Below are 15,369 nucleotides of genomic sequence, written 5' to 3' on the forward strand. Positions count from 1 at the left end.
GTTCCAGGACCCGGAGGAGCTCAGATTCTTGATGGTCACTGGCAGCCCACTCCATCCCCGAGGGCACAGAGCCCCGCACTGCACCGTGTCGTGTCACCTCAGCACCGTGTCTCCTCAGCACCGTTCCTCTCCCGGGTGATCTGCACACGCCCATCCTCCTCCCCGGGAAGAACTCCCTTCTGCTTCCCTCCAGGCCGCAGACCCTTCCCCCGAGTCTCCCTCCAGGATGCAGGCTGCAGACCCGCCCCTCCAAGTCTCCCTTCCGCCCCCTCCAGACTGCAGACCCGCCCCTCCGAGTCTCCTTCCAGGATGCAGGGTGCAGACCCGCCCCTCCGAGTCTCCCAGTGCAGCCCGCCATGGCATAATGGGCATGGAGGATGTAGCTCCGCCTCGTTGCCACCTGCGGCCTGATCCTCGTGCCCTCTCAATGACATGGCTGGGCGTCTCGGTGGGCCACGGGGCATCCCGCCTGGAAAAGCCCCGTTGACAGATGCAGCTTGGGCGGCTGCCTCATGTGTGTCCGTGGGGCAGGGTGTTTGGAGCAGCCCAGCTCGGGGGGGGGGGTGTGGGGTTGCAAGTACCTGGGGCGGGTGCTGAGTGTTGGGCAGCCTCATGTCTGTGGGTGGGGTGGTTGGAGCAGCCCAGCTGGGACAGAAGTGTGGGACTGTGAGCACCTAGGGGTGGGCGCTGAGTGCTGACTGGCCTCATGTCTGCGGGGAAGGGTGGTCGGAGCAGCCCAGCTGGGGCGGGAGTGTGGGGCCACGGGCACCTGGGACAGGCGCTGAGAGCTGGGCGGCCTCTGGTCTCAGATTTCAGCACTTCTTCCATGGTTTCTGCCAGATGACCACTGTTTGGACAAACGAAACAGTTCGTGTTTATATAAAACCAGAATATTACAGTAGTTTTGTTAGGAAAACGTAGTTGCGTCAGCCTCTCTCTAGACTGAGAATGATGTAAAAGTTTTAGATTTTATAAGTTCTCTATCACAAATGTCAGAGGATCACATATAAATGTGTATTTTGAGACAACTTTTACGTTCTCGCCAAGTCTCCTCTTTGAACCAGACATCCTCAGTGTTTTCAGCTGTTCCATGGGTGGCATGGGGCTGGTCAGGTGTGGTGGCGTGTCGTTTTTTGCGTGTCGTTTTCGTGAGAGAGACCTACAGGTGGAAAGTCATTTGATGGACGAAGAAATGCCCTCAAGGGGTGAGGCCACCTGCCTACAAAGTTATGCAAAAGTTGGTGTAGTATTGGCACGAAAACTTAGATTTTAAAATTCATACGGGAGGGCTCCTGTGATAAACCAAGAGATTTTGAAGTGTTCTTCCCTTTGTGTTTTGTAGGGCGGTTCTGGTGAGACTGGAAGGATGCAGCCACCCGGTTGTCATGAAAGGCCTGTGTGCTGAATGTGGCCAAGACCTCACCCAGTAAGTGTCCAGAAGAGTGAGATCTGCCTGCTGGGGCTCAAGGTGGTGGCCTCCCGGGAGGCCAAGAAGCTGTGCTAGGGACCCAGGGAGGCCCTTGGTTCCCAGCGGCAGATGCAGACGCCTCCCTTGGGCCCCACGCGAGTCCCACTCAGTGGGTTTCCTTAGGAGGTGGTCCTTCCTGCTCTGCCGTCACCCCAGACTCGTGCCGTTCTCAGTTGTGGTCGTGGGGGTGCTGGAGGGCTGAGACCTGTCTGTTTTCTCCTGACTGTGAAGACGCAGGTCGCTGAGTATCTGGAGCAGCGTCTCCCTCAGGACAGCCTGGCTGGTCCCCCCGACTGCCCCCATGCTGGGGGCTGCTTTACCTCTAGTGTCCAGTGGTTTCTTGGATTTACCACTTGGGCAGTGGGAGGTGCGGCAGCTCCTTTTTCTGCATTTTCATGGTTGAGGGCCTGTTTCTGTTTCTGTGTGGCTTTGCAGTTTGTTTTCATGAAGAACTATGGCTCTGTGTGTTCACGAGTGTGGCCATGAGCTCAGTATTTCCGCCAGTTTTCCTGTCTGTCTTTAAACAGTGGAGAACGTTTCTACAGTTGCCAACAGAATTAAGTTCTGTGCTCAGATAGCAGCATGTGTCCTTTAAAACAGCAGCTGGAATCCCATCACTTAGAGCCCAGTGTGCATCTGTGCTCAGGGACTCAGCGGAAAGCCCTGAACCTGTCCTTGCACTCACAGGTTGCAGAGTAAGAACGGGAGGCAGCAGGTGCCACTGTCCACGGCGACCGTGTCCATGGTGCACAGCGTGCCGGAGTTGATGGTGAGCTCCGAGGTGAGCTGGGCGTCAGCGACTGCATGTTGGGGAAGCGTGGTGCTCTGAGGAGGGCGGCTGCGGGGGGAGGGCGGCTGCGGGGGGAGGGCGGCTGCAGTAGCACTGATGTGTGGTTGTCTTCGTTGTTACTGAAACAAGCCTCGTCACACAGATGACTTATGGGGCTGCTGCTTTCCTGAAACAGGGACGGCTGCCCTTGGTTCTCCACAGATAAGTCTGCCTGCAAAAGCGACTCGGGGCCCTGAGGCTGCATGACCTGCGTGTTCCGCAGCTGTGAACAGCCAGGCTCAGCCTGGGTTCCCTCAAGCCAAGTCCTAACTGGGGAGGGATGTGACAGCTGCTTGTGGAGCTCAGGAGGTGGCCGCGCTGCCAAGACGTGTGCCAGATGAGCCGGGAGGGCAAAGCGTCTATTGGGGCAGATAATGGCAAGGAGTTGGTGGCCAGGGTCGGGCGAGGGGGCAGTGGTAGCACTTAGTTGGCTACAGGAGTGGCTGCTGCTGGTACCAGTGGGAAGCTGGCTCGGGAGAGTGGGCACACGCGGGGGTCGGTTGGGGGGTCCCAGGGCTGTTTGCCTTGTGCTGACAGGAGAGCCCACGGCAGGTACGTGGGGTGGAGAGAACGGGCAGGTGTTCGTGTGCCCAGTTAAGAGTGATTTGGGTTTTTATCTTCGAGTGTCTACGCCTCCTGTATGTATTTCAGGAGTTGCTGGGGCTCTGTGGGTCGGCGGCTCCGGCACCTCCTGTGCTCGAGGCAGACGCCGTCTCCCAGACCTCACTTCACCCCGTGGGTGAAAATGCTCTGGGAGCCGAGAAAAACCAGTGTGTGATCTTACAGACTTTCAGGGCTACACAGTTTTGTGAATAGGTAAAACACTTTGCAGTGTTATGATTTTGGTAAATTCGTGCTTTTAAATGATGGACACCAATTTCAGTCTGTCTTTTTACGGGAAAAACAAAATGCTAGATACAGGATTCTGGGTTTTCTGAATTACCAAACTTTAAACGAATGTAAAATGTGTGCACGTAAACCAAAGCCGGCAAGTTTGGGGGTGAAGGGAGAAGGAAGTACTCCTCATCTTTCCAGCACCTGCTGGCCCCTCTGTGTAATTTCCCTTCGGGGACGGGTACGGGAGGAGGTACCCACTGGGCGGGACCAGGATTTTGTTGTGAAGAGCGAGGGCCAGTTACAGTGAGAAAGGCAGCGTGGTGCGTCCTAGCACATCACGTCCTGTGTCGCACGCTGGGCCGCTGATGCCTGGGTGACTGGGCGCTTGTTAGCACCGCTCTGGGCCCCGCGTGGAGGGACACCCTGATGCGCTGTCGCCAGGCCCCCGGGTCTCTTCGAGGCACAGGAATAGGCTGAGCGTGGGAGGTTCTGAGCACATGGCCCTTGCCAGTCTCTGCTGCCCAGCTTGGGCCACCCAGCGTCTCCCTTCTCCCAGCCGGCTGACTTGGTTTCTTCATTAATTTTGCAGCTCACTTTTATTGAGTGCTCCATACCATTGAAGTGGCTTTGATAGAAACAACCAGTTTCTCTTCCCCTCTGTTTTCATTGGCTCATGTATTTAACTGAATTATAAAATCGTGGTCACAAGCAAGGTTGCCGTGACCCAGTTGGTGACCCGGCCCTGGCTCTCGGCCTGTGGGGCGCAGGCCATGGGGAGTGCCGGGGGCTGGAGAGGGATGCGTTTATTTCGTTTCCTGTTTCTTGATAAAATGGAGTTTTACCTTGGATGCAAACATACTGACTTTGTCATTTCTTGTTTGTGTTTAATTGTAGCAAGCGGAGGAGCTGGGAAGAGAAGACCAGCAGCGACTGCATCGGAACCGGAAGCTGGTGCTCATGGTGGATCTGGACCAGACGCTGATCCACACAACCGAGCAGCACTGTCAGCAGATGTCGAATAAAGTGAGTGCGGCTGGCACCCCAGGTCCCGGAGCCGCAGGTCCTAGAGCTTTGATTCAGAAGTGTGTTACCTTGTTTTTTAGATGATTTCCCACAGGTCAGCCTGGATTTCGAAAGCAGACTCTCTTGTTCTGGGTGTGGGCTGTGTGTCTGCTGGGCGGTTGGGTAGCATCTGGGCCCCCGGGCAGACATCTTGGTGCCCACTGTGTCTCGCACTTCCTGCTGTTTGTGCGGGAGCCCTTTGTGTGCCCGCGCGGCAGGCTGTCGGAGAGGGCGGAAGCGTTCTGAGCCTGTGAGGATGGTGCAGTGGACGGTGCGAGACGTGTCCTGAGAGTGGTGGTCTTGGTGGGGAGGACGTTGGTGTTGGATGCCTTTGTGTCGCTGGGATGTCAAGGGCAGGTGGTGGACCCCTGGGTTTGTGCTTGGGAGAGCTGGGCTGGAGGAAGAGGCTGGGAGGTCGTCAGTGTGCATTCTGCAGAGGAAATACAGGGAGAAACGAAGGATAAGGGCAGAGCCCTGTTTAATGCACACAGAACCCTTCCTGCGCCTCAGCTGTATCCTCAGGATGGAGCCAGAGAAACTGAATTTCTAGACCAAAGGCTCTTTATGTCTGTGCCAAGAGGCTTGCCCAGAGGCTTGTGTGGGCCTAGACGGTCGCCAGCAGGGAGGCCCTCACCAACACTGAGTTGTTTTTTAGATGTTTGCTGTTAAACAGATAGTATGTGGACTCTGGCATTAGATTTGGGAGTTCAGGGGCCGTCAGTTCTGACCTTTCCAGTTCCTAAAGCTTCCTGGGGATCTTGCAGGTCCCGATAGCAGACGCCCAGCAGGCTGGAGGGTGCACCGCAGAGCCAGGCGCCCTCCACTGCGGGATGGTGGGGCGTGGCACCAACAGCTGGGACAGATCGATGACAGTTACACCTAAGTCAAATTGGTGACAAGCTTCGTCCGAAAGAAGTTTGGTTAAGTTCGGCCCGGTACGTCAGCCTGGTGGCCAGGGTGAGCTGCACAGATCCCCCAGGTGGCACAAACTCTCACGTTTTATGCTGTTTGCAGAATGGAGAGAATCGAGTAACTGCCGTGCTGCACAGGAGTTTCCTTTAGGGCCGGAATTCAGGCCTCACCCACAAAACAGCTTCTATTTTTGGCTGTGTTAGTCATTTGTGTGTATCATGGCATGTTATACAGCAATATATTCTTCTATGCAGTATAAACTGTGACTAGATATTTTCAGATTGCTTCATTCATATCCACTACTCTACTCACTAAGGTTTTTTTTAATGCCTATTTTCTGACAAACTAGGTATTTTGAAGGATGTAAGGACTTCATGAAAATGCATTCTGCACACATACACCTTCGTGAGTTGTTGTGACTGTTCTCTGCTTTTATTGTGCTGTGAAGTTGGGCATTGAGTGAGTTTTATAGGCACAGCTCATTTTATGGTGCTTCACGGATACTGTGTGTTCCCAGAGAGGAGGCTCGGGGCACCCAGCGAGCACGGCTGTGGGTGTCATTCTCCAGCGGCGTGTGTGCCACACTCCAGAAATTCCCGTGTACTTCAGACTCCTCGGTGGTGGTCTGCTGTTACAGGGACCTGTAGTCAGTGATCTTTGAGGTCACTGTTGTCATAGTTGCTTCATTAGTGTTCTCTCTGCTCTAGGGGATTGTGATCTGCGATCTTTGAGGTCACTGTTGTCATAGTTGCTTCATTAGTGTTCTTCTGCTCTAGGGGATTGTGATCTGCGATCTTTGAGGTCACTGTTGTCATTGTTTTGGGGTGCCGTGAAGCACACCCACATAAGACGGCAAGCGTAATGGGTAGATGTGTGGTCCTGACTGCTCCACCAACCGGCCATTCCCTGTCTCTGTCCTGGTGCTGAGGCCTCCCTGTTCCCTGAGGCACAACTGTATTGAAATGAGGCCAAAGTAATAACTCTACAGGGACCTGTAGGTGTTCAAGTGAGAGGAAGGCTCACCAGTCTCTCACTTTAAATTAGAAGGTAGACGTGATTATGCTAAGTGAGGAAGGCATGCCGAAAGCCAGGAAAGGCTGCAAGCTGGGCCTCTTGCACTCAACAGCCAAGGTATGAATGCAAAGGAAAAGTTATTGAAGCAAACTAAAACTACCACTGCGGTGAACACACAAGTGATAAGACAGTGAAACAGCCTTATTGCTGGGAAGGAGAAGGTTGTAGTGGTCTCAGTAGAAGATCAAACCAGCCTCAACATTCCCTTAAGCCAAAGCCTAATCCAGAACAAGGCGCGAACTGTCTTCAATTCTGTGAAGGCCGAGAGGGGTGAGGAAGCTGCAGAAGAAAAGCTGGAAACCAGCACAGGTTGGTTCATGAGGTTGAAGGAAAGAAGCCGTCAGAGTAACATAAAAGTGAAGGTGAAGCAGCAGGTGCCGATGGAGAAACTGCGGTAAGTTCCCCAGGGGATCGAGCTGAGATCATTGATGAAACTAAACACACTAAACAACAGATTTTCAGTGCAGACAAAACAGCCTTCTATTGGAAGATGATGCTGTCTAGGACTTTCATAGCTGGAGAGGAGAAGTCCGTGCCCGGCTTCAGAGGACAGGCTGACTCTCTCACTGGAGACTGACTAATGCAGCTGCTGACTTTAAGTTGAAGCCAGTGCCCAGGTGCCATCTGAAAATCCCAGGGCCCTTAAGACTGAGGCTCAATCTCCTCTGCCTGTGCTCCATCCATGGAACAACAAAGCCTGGATGACAGCACCTGTGTTCACAGCGTGGTTTACCGACCATTCTAAGCTCACTCTTGAGACCTGTTGCTCAGAAAGAGATTATTTTCAGAAATATTCCTGCTCATCGACCGTGCACCTGTCACCCGAGAGCTCTGATGGAGACGTACAGCAGAAGAATGTTTTCACGCCTACTGACACCACATCCACCCTGCAACCTAGGGCTCAAGAAATGATTTCAACCTTCGAGTCTTATTATTTAAGAACTACATCTTCTAAGGCTGGAGCTGCCTTAGAGGGCAATTCCTCTGATGAGTCTGGGAAAATCAAACAGAAAATCCTTCTGGAAAGGATTCACCGTTGTGAGTGCCCCCAGGAACATTTGTGATTCATGGGAGGACGTCAGAGTATCAGCATCAACCAGGAGTTCAGGAGATGGTGATTCCAGCCCTCAGTTCGGAAGGTGTTGGTTCTCACCTTCATGGATGACTTCCAGGGTGTCAGGACCTCCGCGGGGGAAGGCGCTGCAGGCGTGGTGGAAATAGTGAGAGAATTAGGAGTGGAGCCTGAAGATGACTGAATTCTGGCAACCTCAGGATGAAACTCGAACAGATGAGGAGTTGCTTCTTACAGATGAGCAAAGAAAGTTTCTTGAAATGGAATCTGCTCCTGGAGAAGATGCTGAGAACGTCGTTGAAATGACAACAAAGGATTTGGAAGATTCCATCAACTTAGTTGATAAACCAGTGGCAGGGTCTACGGCGATTGCCCCTAGTTTTGAAACAAGTTCTTCTGTGGGTAAAATGCTGTCAAACAGCATTGCATGCTACAGAGAAACCTTTTGTGAGAGGAAGAGTTGATTGATGGGACGAACTTCATTGTCATCTTACTTCAAGAAACCGTCACAGCCACCCCCAGCCTTCAGTAAACACCCTCTGATCGGTCAGCAGCCATCAGCATCGAGGTGAGACCATACGGCAGCCAAAGAATGTGACTTGCTGAAGGCTCAGATGTTGTTAGCATTTTTTAATAATAAAATTTTTTTTATTTTTTTATTTTTTGAGACGGAGTCTCACTCTGTTGCCCAGGCTGGAGTGCAGTGGCACGATCTCTATATCGTGCAGCCTCCACCTCCGGGTTCAAGCCATTCTTGTGCTTCAGCCTCCCGAGTAGCTGGGACTACAGGTGTGTACCACCACACCCAGCTAATTTTTATATTTTTAATAGAGATAGGGTTGCGGGCCAGGCTGGTCTCGCACTCCAGACCTCAAGTGATCCACCTGCCTCAGCCTCCCAAAGTGCTGGGAGTACAGGCATTGAGCCACCGCACCCAGCCATTTTTAATAATAAAGTATTTTTAAATTAAACTAGGTACATTGTTCTTTTAGACATAATGCTATTGCACATTTAATAAGCTACAGTAGAGTGTCAGCATGGATTATAGTCACTGGGAAACCAAAAAATTCATGTGATTCTCAGTATCTCCAGGATAGGCCTGCTGAAGACAGTTGGAGTCCGGTTATAATGTGGCTGTTTCTCAGTTGTGTGGTCTGGAAGGCGACAATGTCCTGATGCAGTGAGGAAGGGGGTCTAAGCATGAACTGACTGTCCTCTGCCTCCTCAGTTGTGTTAGTGTACCCCACTCGACATCCAGAGGAGACCCTGAGGCGGTGCCTGGCCCTACTTCTGGCCCCTCTGAAAGCAATTTCGGGGCTCAGAAGTGGTACTGGCCACACCTCCCGAAGCCTGGACAGCTGCTGGACTTGTTACTGTTGAGTAATAGGAAAGTTGTTGCTAGAACGTTTCACTCCTAAATCTTTAACAGAGTACCTTCTTCATGAGGGTGGTAATTAACTTACAGCTAGAAAAATGTAACTGGGAAAGTTGTTACTAAAACCTTTCGCTGGTAGATCTTTAACAGAGTAGCTTCTTCCCGAGGGTCCTAACTAACTTAGAGCTGGAAAAATGTAACTGAGCTTAATTAAAGCCATTAAGAGTAAATATTTTACTGAGAAATTAACAGGATTAAAAGGATCGAAGTTTAACTTCCTGAGGAAAGCAGTCTTATTTGCATGTCGATCATATGTAGGTGAGTGAGTCGGTATTGCTCATTTCATCTGTCTACTAAATACGATTTAGAATACGTTCGGCTTCTGTGTTGTGTATGTAAATGAAAGAAACTGTATCTGAAAATCACCAGGTTACCTGGGAATGTTGATTTCATTTGTTCAGTAGCTCAGGAAAGCACTGTCAGCAACGTGTCGGCATTTGAAGAAACAAAGGCAGAAGTGACATCGGTGGTTATCTCGTAGTTAGTATAGGTTGTTACTGTTGGCTGGTTATCGGGGTGGTTATCCTAGGCGGTCGTTGCAGGTAGGTAGTTACCGTGAGTAGTGAGTGTAGCTGTAATCAGTGGTTATGTGGTTATCACAAGTGGTGACTGTTGGCTGGTTATCGGGGGGGTTATCAGGGACGGGTTGTTGCAGGTAGGTAGCTATCATGAGTAGTGAGTGTAGCTGTCATCGGTGGTTATGTGGTTATCATAGGTGGTTACTGTTGGCCGGTTATCGGGGTGGTTATTATGTGGTTATCATAGGTGGTTACTGTTGGCTGGTTATCGGGGTGGTTATTATGTGGTTATCATAGGTGGTTACTGTTGGCCGGTTACGGGGGATGGTTATTGTGTGGTTATCATAGGTGGTTACCATTGTCTGGTTATCGGGGGGTTATCAGGGATGGGTTGCTGCAGGTAGGTAGCTAGCATGAGTAGTGAGTGGAGCTGTCATCGGTGCTTATCGTGTAGTTATGATAGAGGCTGTTACTGTGAACGTGATTACCCAGGGTGGTGGTCTTGAACAGCTGTTGCAGGTAGGTGGTTATCCTAGTAATCATGGGCAGTCGTTAATCACACGCATCGAGGGCATTCCCGCAGCTGAGAAGGCCGCACTCATTCATTCATACTGCGTGCATGGAAAGTACTTACACAGTGGGTTTTAAATGCCACAGGTAGCTCCTTGCACCAGTTAGGGTCACGTCCTTATTTGGAGGGGCAGGTGAACATGTAATCTCTGTCCCACATGGAGGGATGGGCGCACGTGTGGTCCTCTGTCCCATGTGAAGAGGAGTGTACACACCGTCCCCTGTCCCATGTGGAGGGATGTGTGCACACACATGTCCTCTGTCCCATGTGGAGGGGCATGTATACATGTCCTCTGTCCCATGCCCATGTGGAGGGGCGTGTACACACTATCCCCTGTCCCACGTGGAGGGCTGTGTGCACACACATGTCCTCTGTCCCATGTAGAGGGGTGTGTACACATGTCCTCTGTCCCATGTTCATGTGGAGGGGCATGTACACACTGCTGTCCCCTGTCCCATGTGGAGGGGCGAGTGCAGACACATGTCCTCTGTCCCATGTGGAGGGATGTGTGCACACTGTCCCCTGTCCCACATGGAGGGGTGTGTGCACACGCATGTCCTCTGCCCCACGTGGAGGAGCATGTACACACATGTCCTCTGTCCCATGTGGAGAGGCATGTACACACATGTCCTCTGTCCCATGTGGAGAGGTGTGTACACACTCATGTCCTCTGTCCCATGTGGAGGGGTGTGTACACACACGTCCTCTGTCCGTGTGGAGGGGCGTGTACACACACATGTTCTCTGTCCCATGTGGAGGGGCATGTACACATACGTCCTCTGTCCGTGTGGAGGAGCGTGTACACACGCTTGTCTTCTGTCCGTGTGGAGGAGCGCGTGCACACACATGTCCTCTGTCCGTGTGGAGAGGCGTGTACACACACATGTCCTCTGTCCCATGTGGAGGGGTGTGTACACACACGTCCTCTGTCCGTGTGGAGGGGCGTGTACACACACATGTTCTCTGTCCCATGTGGAGGGGCATGTACACATACGTCCTCTGTCCGTGTGGAGGAGCGTGTACACACGCTTGTCTTCTGTCCGTGTGGAGGAGCGCGTGCACACACATGTCCTCTGTCCGTGTGGAGAGGCGCATACACACACATGTCCTCTGTCCCATGTGGAGGGGCGTATACACACACATGTCCTCTGTGTGGAGAGGCGTGTACACACGTGTCCTCTGTCCCGTGTGGAAGGGTGTGTACACACACATGTTCTCTGTCCGTGTGGAGAGGTGCGTACACACGTGTCCTCTGTCCCGTGTGGAGAGGTGCGTACACACACATGTCCTCTGTCCCATGTGGAGGGGCAGGCATATGTGTGTCTTCAGGACGCCTGACTCGGACATGTGTGTCTTCAGGATGCCTGTCTCAGGCACACGGGTTGTGGGGGCCGCTGGGGCTTCTCAGACCTTTTCTCCTGACTGCTGCTGCCGTTCTTTTCAGGGCATCTTTCACTTCCAGCTGGGCCGGGGTGAGCCCATGTTGCACACGCGCCTGCGTCCGCACTGCAAGGACTTCCTGGAGAAGATCGCCAAGCTGTACGAGCTGCACGTCTTCACCTTCGGCAGCCGGCTGTACGCGCACACCATCGCAGGTCAGTCCGCCGCGGCCGGAGGGGCCGTGGGAACCGTGGGTTTCCGCGCACACCATCGCAGGTCAGTCCGCCGCGGCCGGAGGGGCCGTGGGAACCGTGGGTTTCCGCGCATACCATCGCAGGCCAGTCCGCCGCGGCCGGAGGGGCCGTGGGAACCGTGGGTTTCTTTCCTGTGTTCGGTGATGGTTTCTTAAAGATGAAGAAAGAAAAGCAGCTCCCCTGCAGCTCAGTTGTGGTGTTGGAGTTGGCCGTTGTGCAGGGGGTTGTGAGAGGTAAGGGAATTCTGCCACCACAGCCGGCGGGTGGGGCTGCAGCCGCTCTGGCCGGGTGCAGTACTGGGTGGGCCACTTTGGGAGTTTGTCAGGACGACGTGGGCACGTGGAACCTTCTTCTGTGAGATACTCTGACAGACACCTTCTTAATCAGTTCACAGGGACTTCAGGCCAGGCTACTTGTGTGTGCTTGTGCCGGGTGCTCTCACTATACACAGTGTGACCATCCCCTACCTGCACATGGGTACTCTTAGGATTTAGCGTTTGCTTCTGTCTCCCTGGGTGGTAGCGTGAGTGCCAGTCTGCACCAGCAGGATGAAGCAAGGGGACAGTGCCACGGGACGGTGACTGTCCCATGTGTATGACGTGAGGGGACAATGCCACAGGATGGTGACCGTCGGTCCCACGTGGACAAAGTGAGGGGACAATGACACGGGATGGTGACCATCTGTCCCACGTGGACGAAGCGAGGGGACGATGACATGGGACGGTGACCATCTGTTCCATGTGGACGAAGCAAGGGGACAACGCGGGACGGTGACCGTCTGTCCCACGTGGACGAAGCAAGGGGACGACGCAGGACGGTGACCGTCTGTCCCACGTGGACGAAGCGAGGGGACAACAACGCGGGACGGTGACCGTCTGTCCCACGTGGACGAAGCGAGGGGACGACGTGGGACGGTGACCGTCTGTCACACGTGGACGTGGGCCCGAGTGGCAGTGTGGGCTCCTCCGTGCCGGCTCCAGAGGTTTAGATTGAGTGTTTTAAAATTCAAAGATCTTTCCGGATTGGTCTTAGTCTTTTGTTGTTGGTGAGGAAATGAATTTTGAATCCTCCTTTAATATTTAGTGCCTTTCTAGGAATTTTGATCATGACCTTTAATTCCTCTTGTAATTGAAATTCAAAACATTGACTTGTAACATTATGGTTGCTGCTGTATGGCTGCCTGAGATCGAAGATGTGAAGACAAGTGATTATGCACAAGGGTGATACTGCTCATGTCCTCAAGCCAGTAAAGAAATAACCTGCTGGCCAGGCGCCATGGCTCACACCTGTAATCCCAGCACTTTGGGAGGCCGAGGCAGGTGGATCACGAGGTCAGGAGATCGAGACCATCCTGGCTAACACGGTGAAACCCCATCTCTACTAAAAATACAAAAAATTAACCGGGCGTGGTGGCGGGCGCCTGTAGTCCCAGCTACTCGGGAGGCTGAGGCAGGAGAATGGCGTAAACCCGGGAGGCGGAGCTTGCAGGGAGCTGAGATCGCACCTATTCTCTATTTTTTTGTGTGTATAATTTTGCCGAGTTTGTCTTAGTATGTGCACAAGTTTAGGTACTGTTCTTTTCACATAAGATTTCATCACCAAGAATTCATCCATCCCTTTGTTATAAATCTTCATCATTTTATGTGAGTTTTTCCCTTCTCTGTGGACTGGATCCTCTGGGTGAGTTCCTGAAACCCAGATTGTTCAGTGGGGGAGTGGTTCCTGACCCCCAGGACTGTGAGCACCGCGCGCTGCATGGCCTGCCCCCTGGCAGGTGACGCGTTTGCCTCCTGCCTCCTGCCTCCCACACAGGGTGCTCCCCAGCGGGCACAGCCTGGCGACCTGCAAGTCTGATTCCTGAAGGCGGCAGGCAGTCCAGGATGCGCCGGTGATTTTTCCTTCTTCTCCTGTCCCATCTTCTGTCCGTGTATCTAGTGCCCATGCAAATGTTTCTTATTTGGGGCATCCTTCTCCAGGTCTCTCTCTTTAAAGTTAGGGTTATGTAGGTTGGCTGTCGCACACGTCTTGCTTATCCTTTTCTGAGGGACGTCAACGTTTGTTGGTCAGAGCACACAAGCCCCAGTGAGGATGAGTATGTGGAGGGCTCGGGTCTGTTTAAATGCTTGGCTGGAGGAGATTTGGGCTAAAAGCAGAGGGGTCCCAGGTTTTAGCTGGGCCACACCCTTGCCACCCTTCACACCAACAGGCAGGGCGTGGGACACTACAGTCAGATTCCACGTTCATGAGGCCTCGTGTGGTGAAAGATGAAGCAGGTGAAGAGAATGCCATGTTTCTTTATCAGCCTGAAAGCTGGAGGGAGCCTGGTAGCTGCCTGCAAATTCAGCAGAACATCCATACTGACATCTGCAGGCCCCTGAGCCGCTTGGACAGCAGAGCAAGGGAGCCTGCTGGTGGGTGCGTGGCTGCGGAGGGCCTCGAGCATGGGTCCTGCTGGTGGGTGCGTGGCTGCGGAGGGCCTCGAGCGTGGGTCCTGCTGGTGGGTGCGTGGCTGCGGAGGGCCTCGAGCATGGGTGGGGGTGTGGCTGTGGAGGGCCTCGAGCGTGGGTGGGTGCGTGGCTGCGGAGGGCCTCGAGCGTGGGTCCTGCTGGTGGGTGCGTGGCTGTGGAGGGCCTCGAGCGTGGGTGGGTGCGTGGCTGCGGAGGGCCTCGAGCGTGGGTCCTGCTGCAGGGAGACCTGCTGGGTTTGCTGGCATCACCGGGCCCTGTCTGGCGCCTTCTGCGTTTCAAGCTCTGCTTTCTACGTGAAGGTCCAGTATTCCAGTATGTCCAAGGGATGTGGGCCGAAACCAGACGAAGACATCACAAGAAAACCGCAGACCAGTATCCCTTTGAACAGGGATGCAGAGATTCTCAGCAGAACACGGGCCCTCGAGCCCAGCAACGCGGGAGGAGGACTGCGTCCAGGCTGCGGTTCAGGAAGGCCCAGCTTGGCTTCGTCGTGGCTGGCGGGATCTGTAGAGATGACCTGGGTCAGCTTTTCTGCAAGTGAGAAAGTGAGGTCCGGACTGAAGCCTGAGGTGGCTGCTGAGCTTCCACCTCTGATGCTTTTCATTTTGAAAGTGACCGTGTTGATAGCATGTGTGCTTTCAGTATGACTAGGACAGAAATGTTGAGTGTTTGGGATGCGTGTCTTTTATGTGATTGTAGAGACGCTAATAATTCCATTAACAGACTTTAGATTTAGCGACTTCGTGGCCTCAGTGATCATGTAGAAGTTAAGTGTCTGTATATAGTAAGAAACAATTGCGTTTATTTCTCCTTTAAGTCCAGGTATCTTTTTGTTACTGAAATACTAACAAACCAGTGACATCAAGGAAGGGAAAGCTCCTGGCCGTGCTGCATTTGAAACGTTTGGAGGTGGTGATGCTTCAGCCAGGAGGCAGGTTCATCTTCCCAGAAGATCTTACGGACCCCGGAGTGCATTGTGCGTAGCGCCGCGGGGCTGCAGGGTAACTGAGGTGGCGCCCAGAGCAGCTCTTCTGTTTTAACTGTCATGTGTATGTTTCAACCTGTACCGAAAACAGCCAGCGTGTTTCTCGTTCGTGATCTCAGAGGTGGTGGTACAGAGGTTGAGCTCAGTAGGGATGGGTGCAGGCAGTAGTTGATTAAAAGCCAGTGTGAAAACAATAGTGATTGCGTGGAGTGCAGTCAGGGCACGTTCAGATCTCGGAAGTGGACCCCGTGTGCCACGCGGAGATGTGGAGCCGGGCGTTGTGGGTGCGTTCAGATCTGGAAGTGGACCCCGTGTGCCACGCGGAGATGTGGAGCCGGGCGTTTTGGGTGCGTTCAGATCTGGAAGTGGACCCCGGGTGTCATACAGGGGCGTGGAGCCAGGTGCTCCAGTGAGTCTTAAGTCTTGAGAGGATGTGGGCTGCGTGGTTGGAGTTTGGGTTCACAGTGCTTCTGAGATGTCTGGTCTACCTCCTGTGCTTCATGC

At 53.2% G+C, this 15,369-nt stretch overlaps 1 protein-coding gene across 1 annotated transcript in view; it reads left to right on the plus strand.

The window, feature by feature from the left end:
- The window catches only part of CTDP1 (CTD phosphatase subunit 1), a 64,941-nt gene that overhangs the window by 14,078 nt on the left and 35,494 nt on the right, over positions 1-15,369 (plus strand). The window contains exons 2-5 of the mRNA XM_025365037.1: positions 1,343-1,426; positions 2,156-2,249; positions 4,029-4,157; positions 11,223-11,373. Coding sequence (XP_025220822.1) covers positions 1,343-1,426; positions 2,156-2,249; positions 4,029-4,157; positions 11,223-11,373 — 458 coding nt within the window. The remainder of the gene's footprint in view (positions 1-1,342; positions 1,427-2,155; positions 2,250-4,028; positions 4,158-11,222; positions 11,374-15,369) is intronic.

The sequence above is a fragment of the Theropithecus gelada genome, chromosome 18, assembly GCF_003255815.1.
Source record: "Theropithecus gelada isolate Dixy chromosome 18, Tgel_1.0, whole genome shotgun sequence".
Classification (NCBI taxonomy): domain Eukaryota; kingdom Metazoa; phylum Chordata; class Mammalia; order Primates; family Cercopithecidae; genus Theropithecus; species Theropithecus gelada.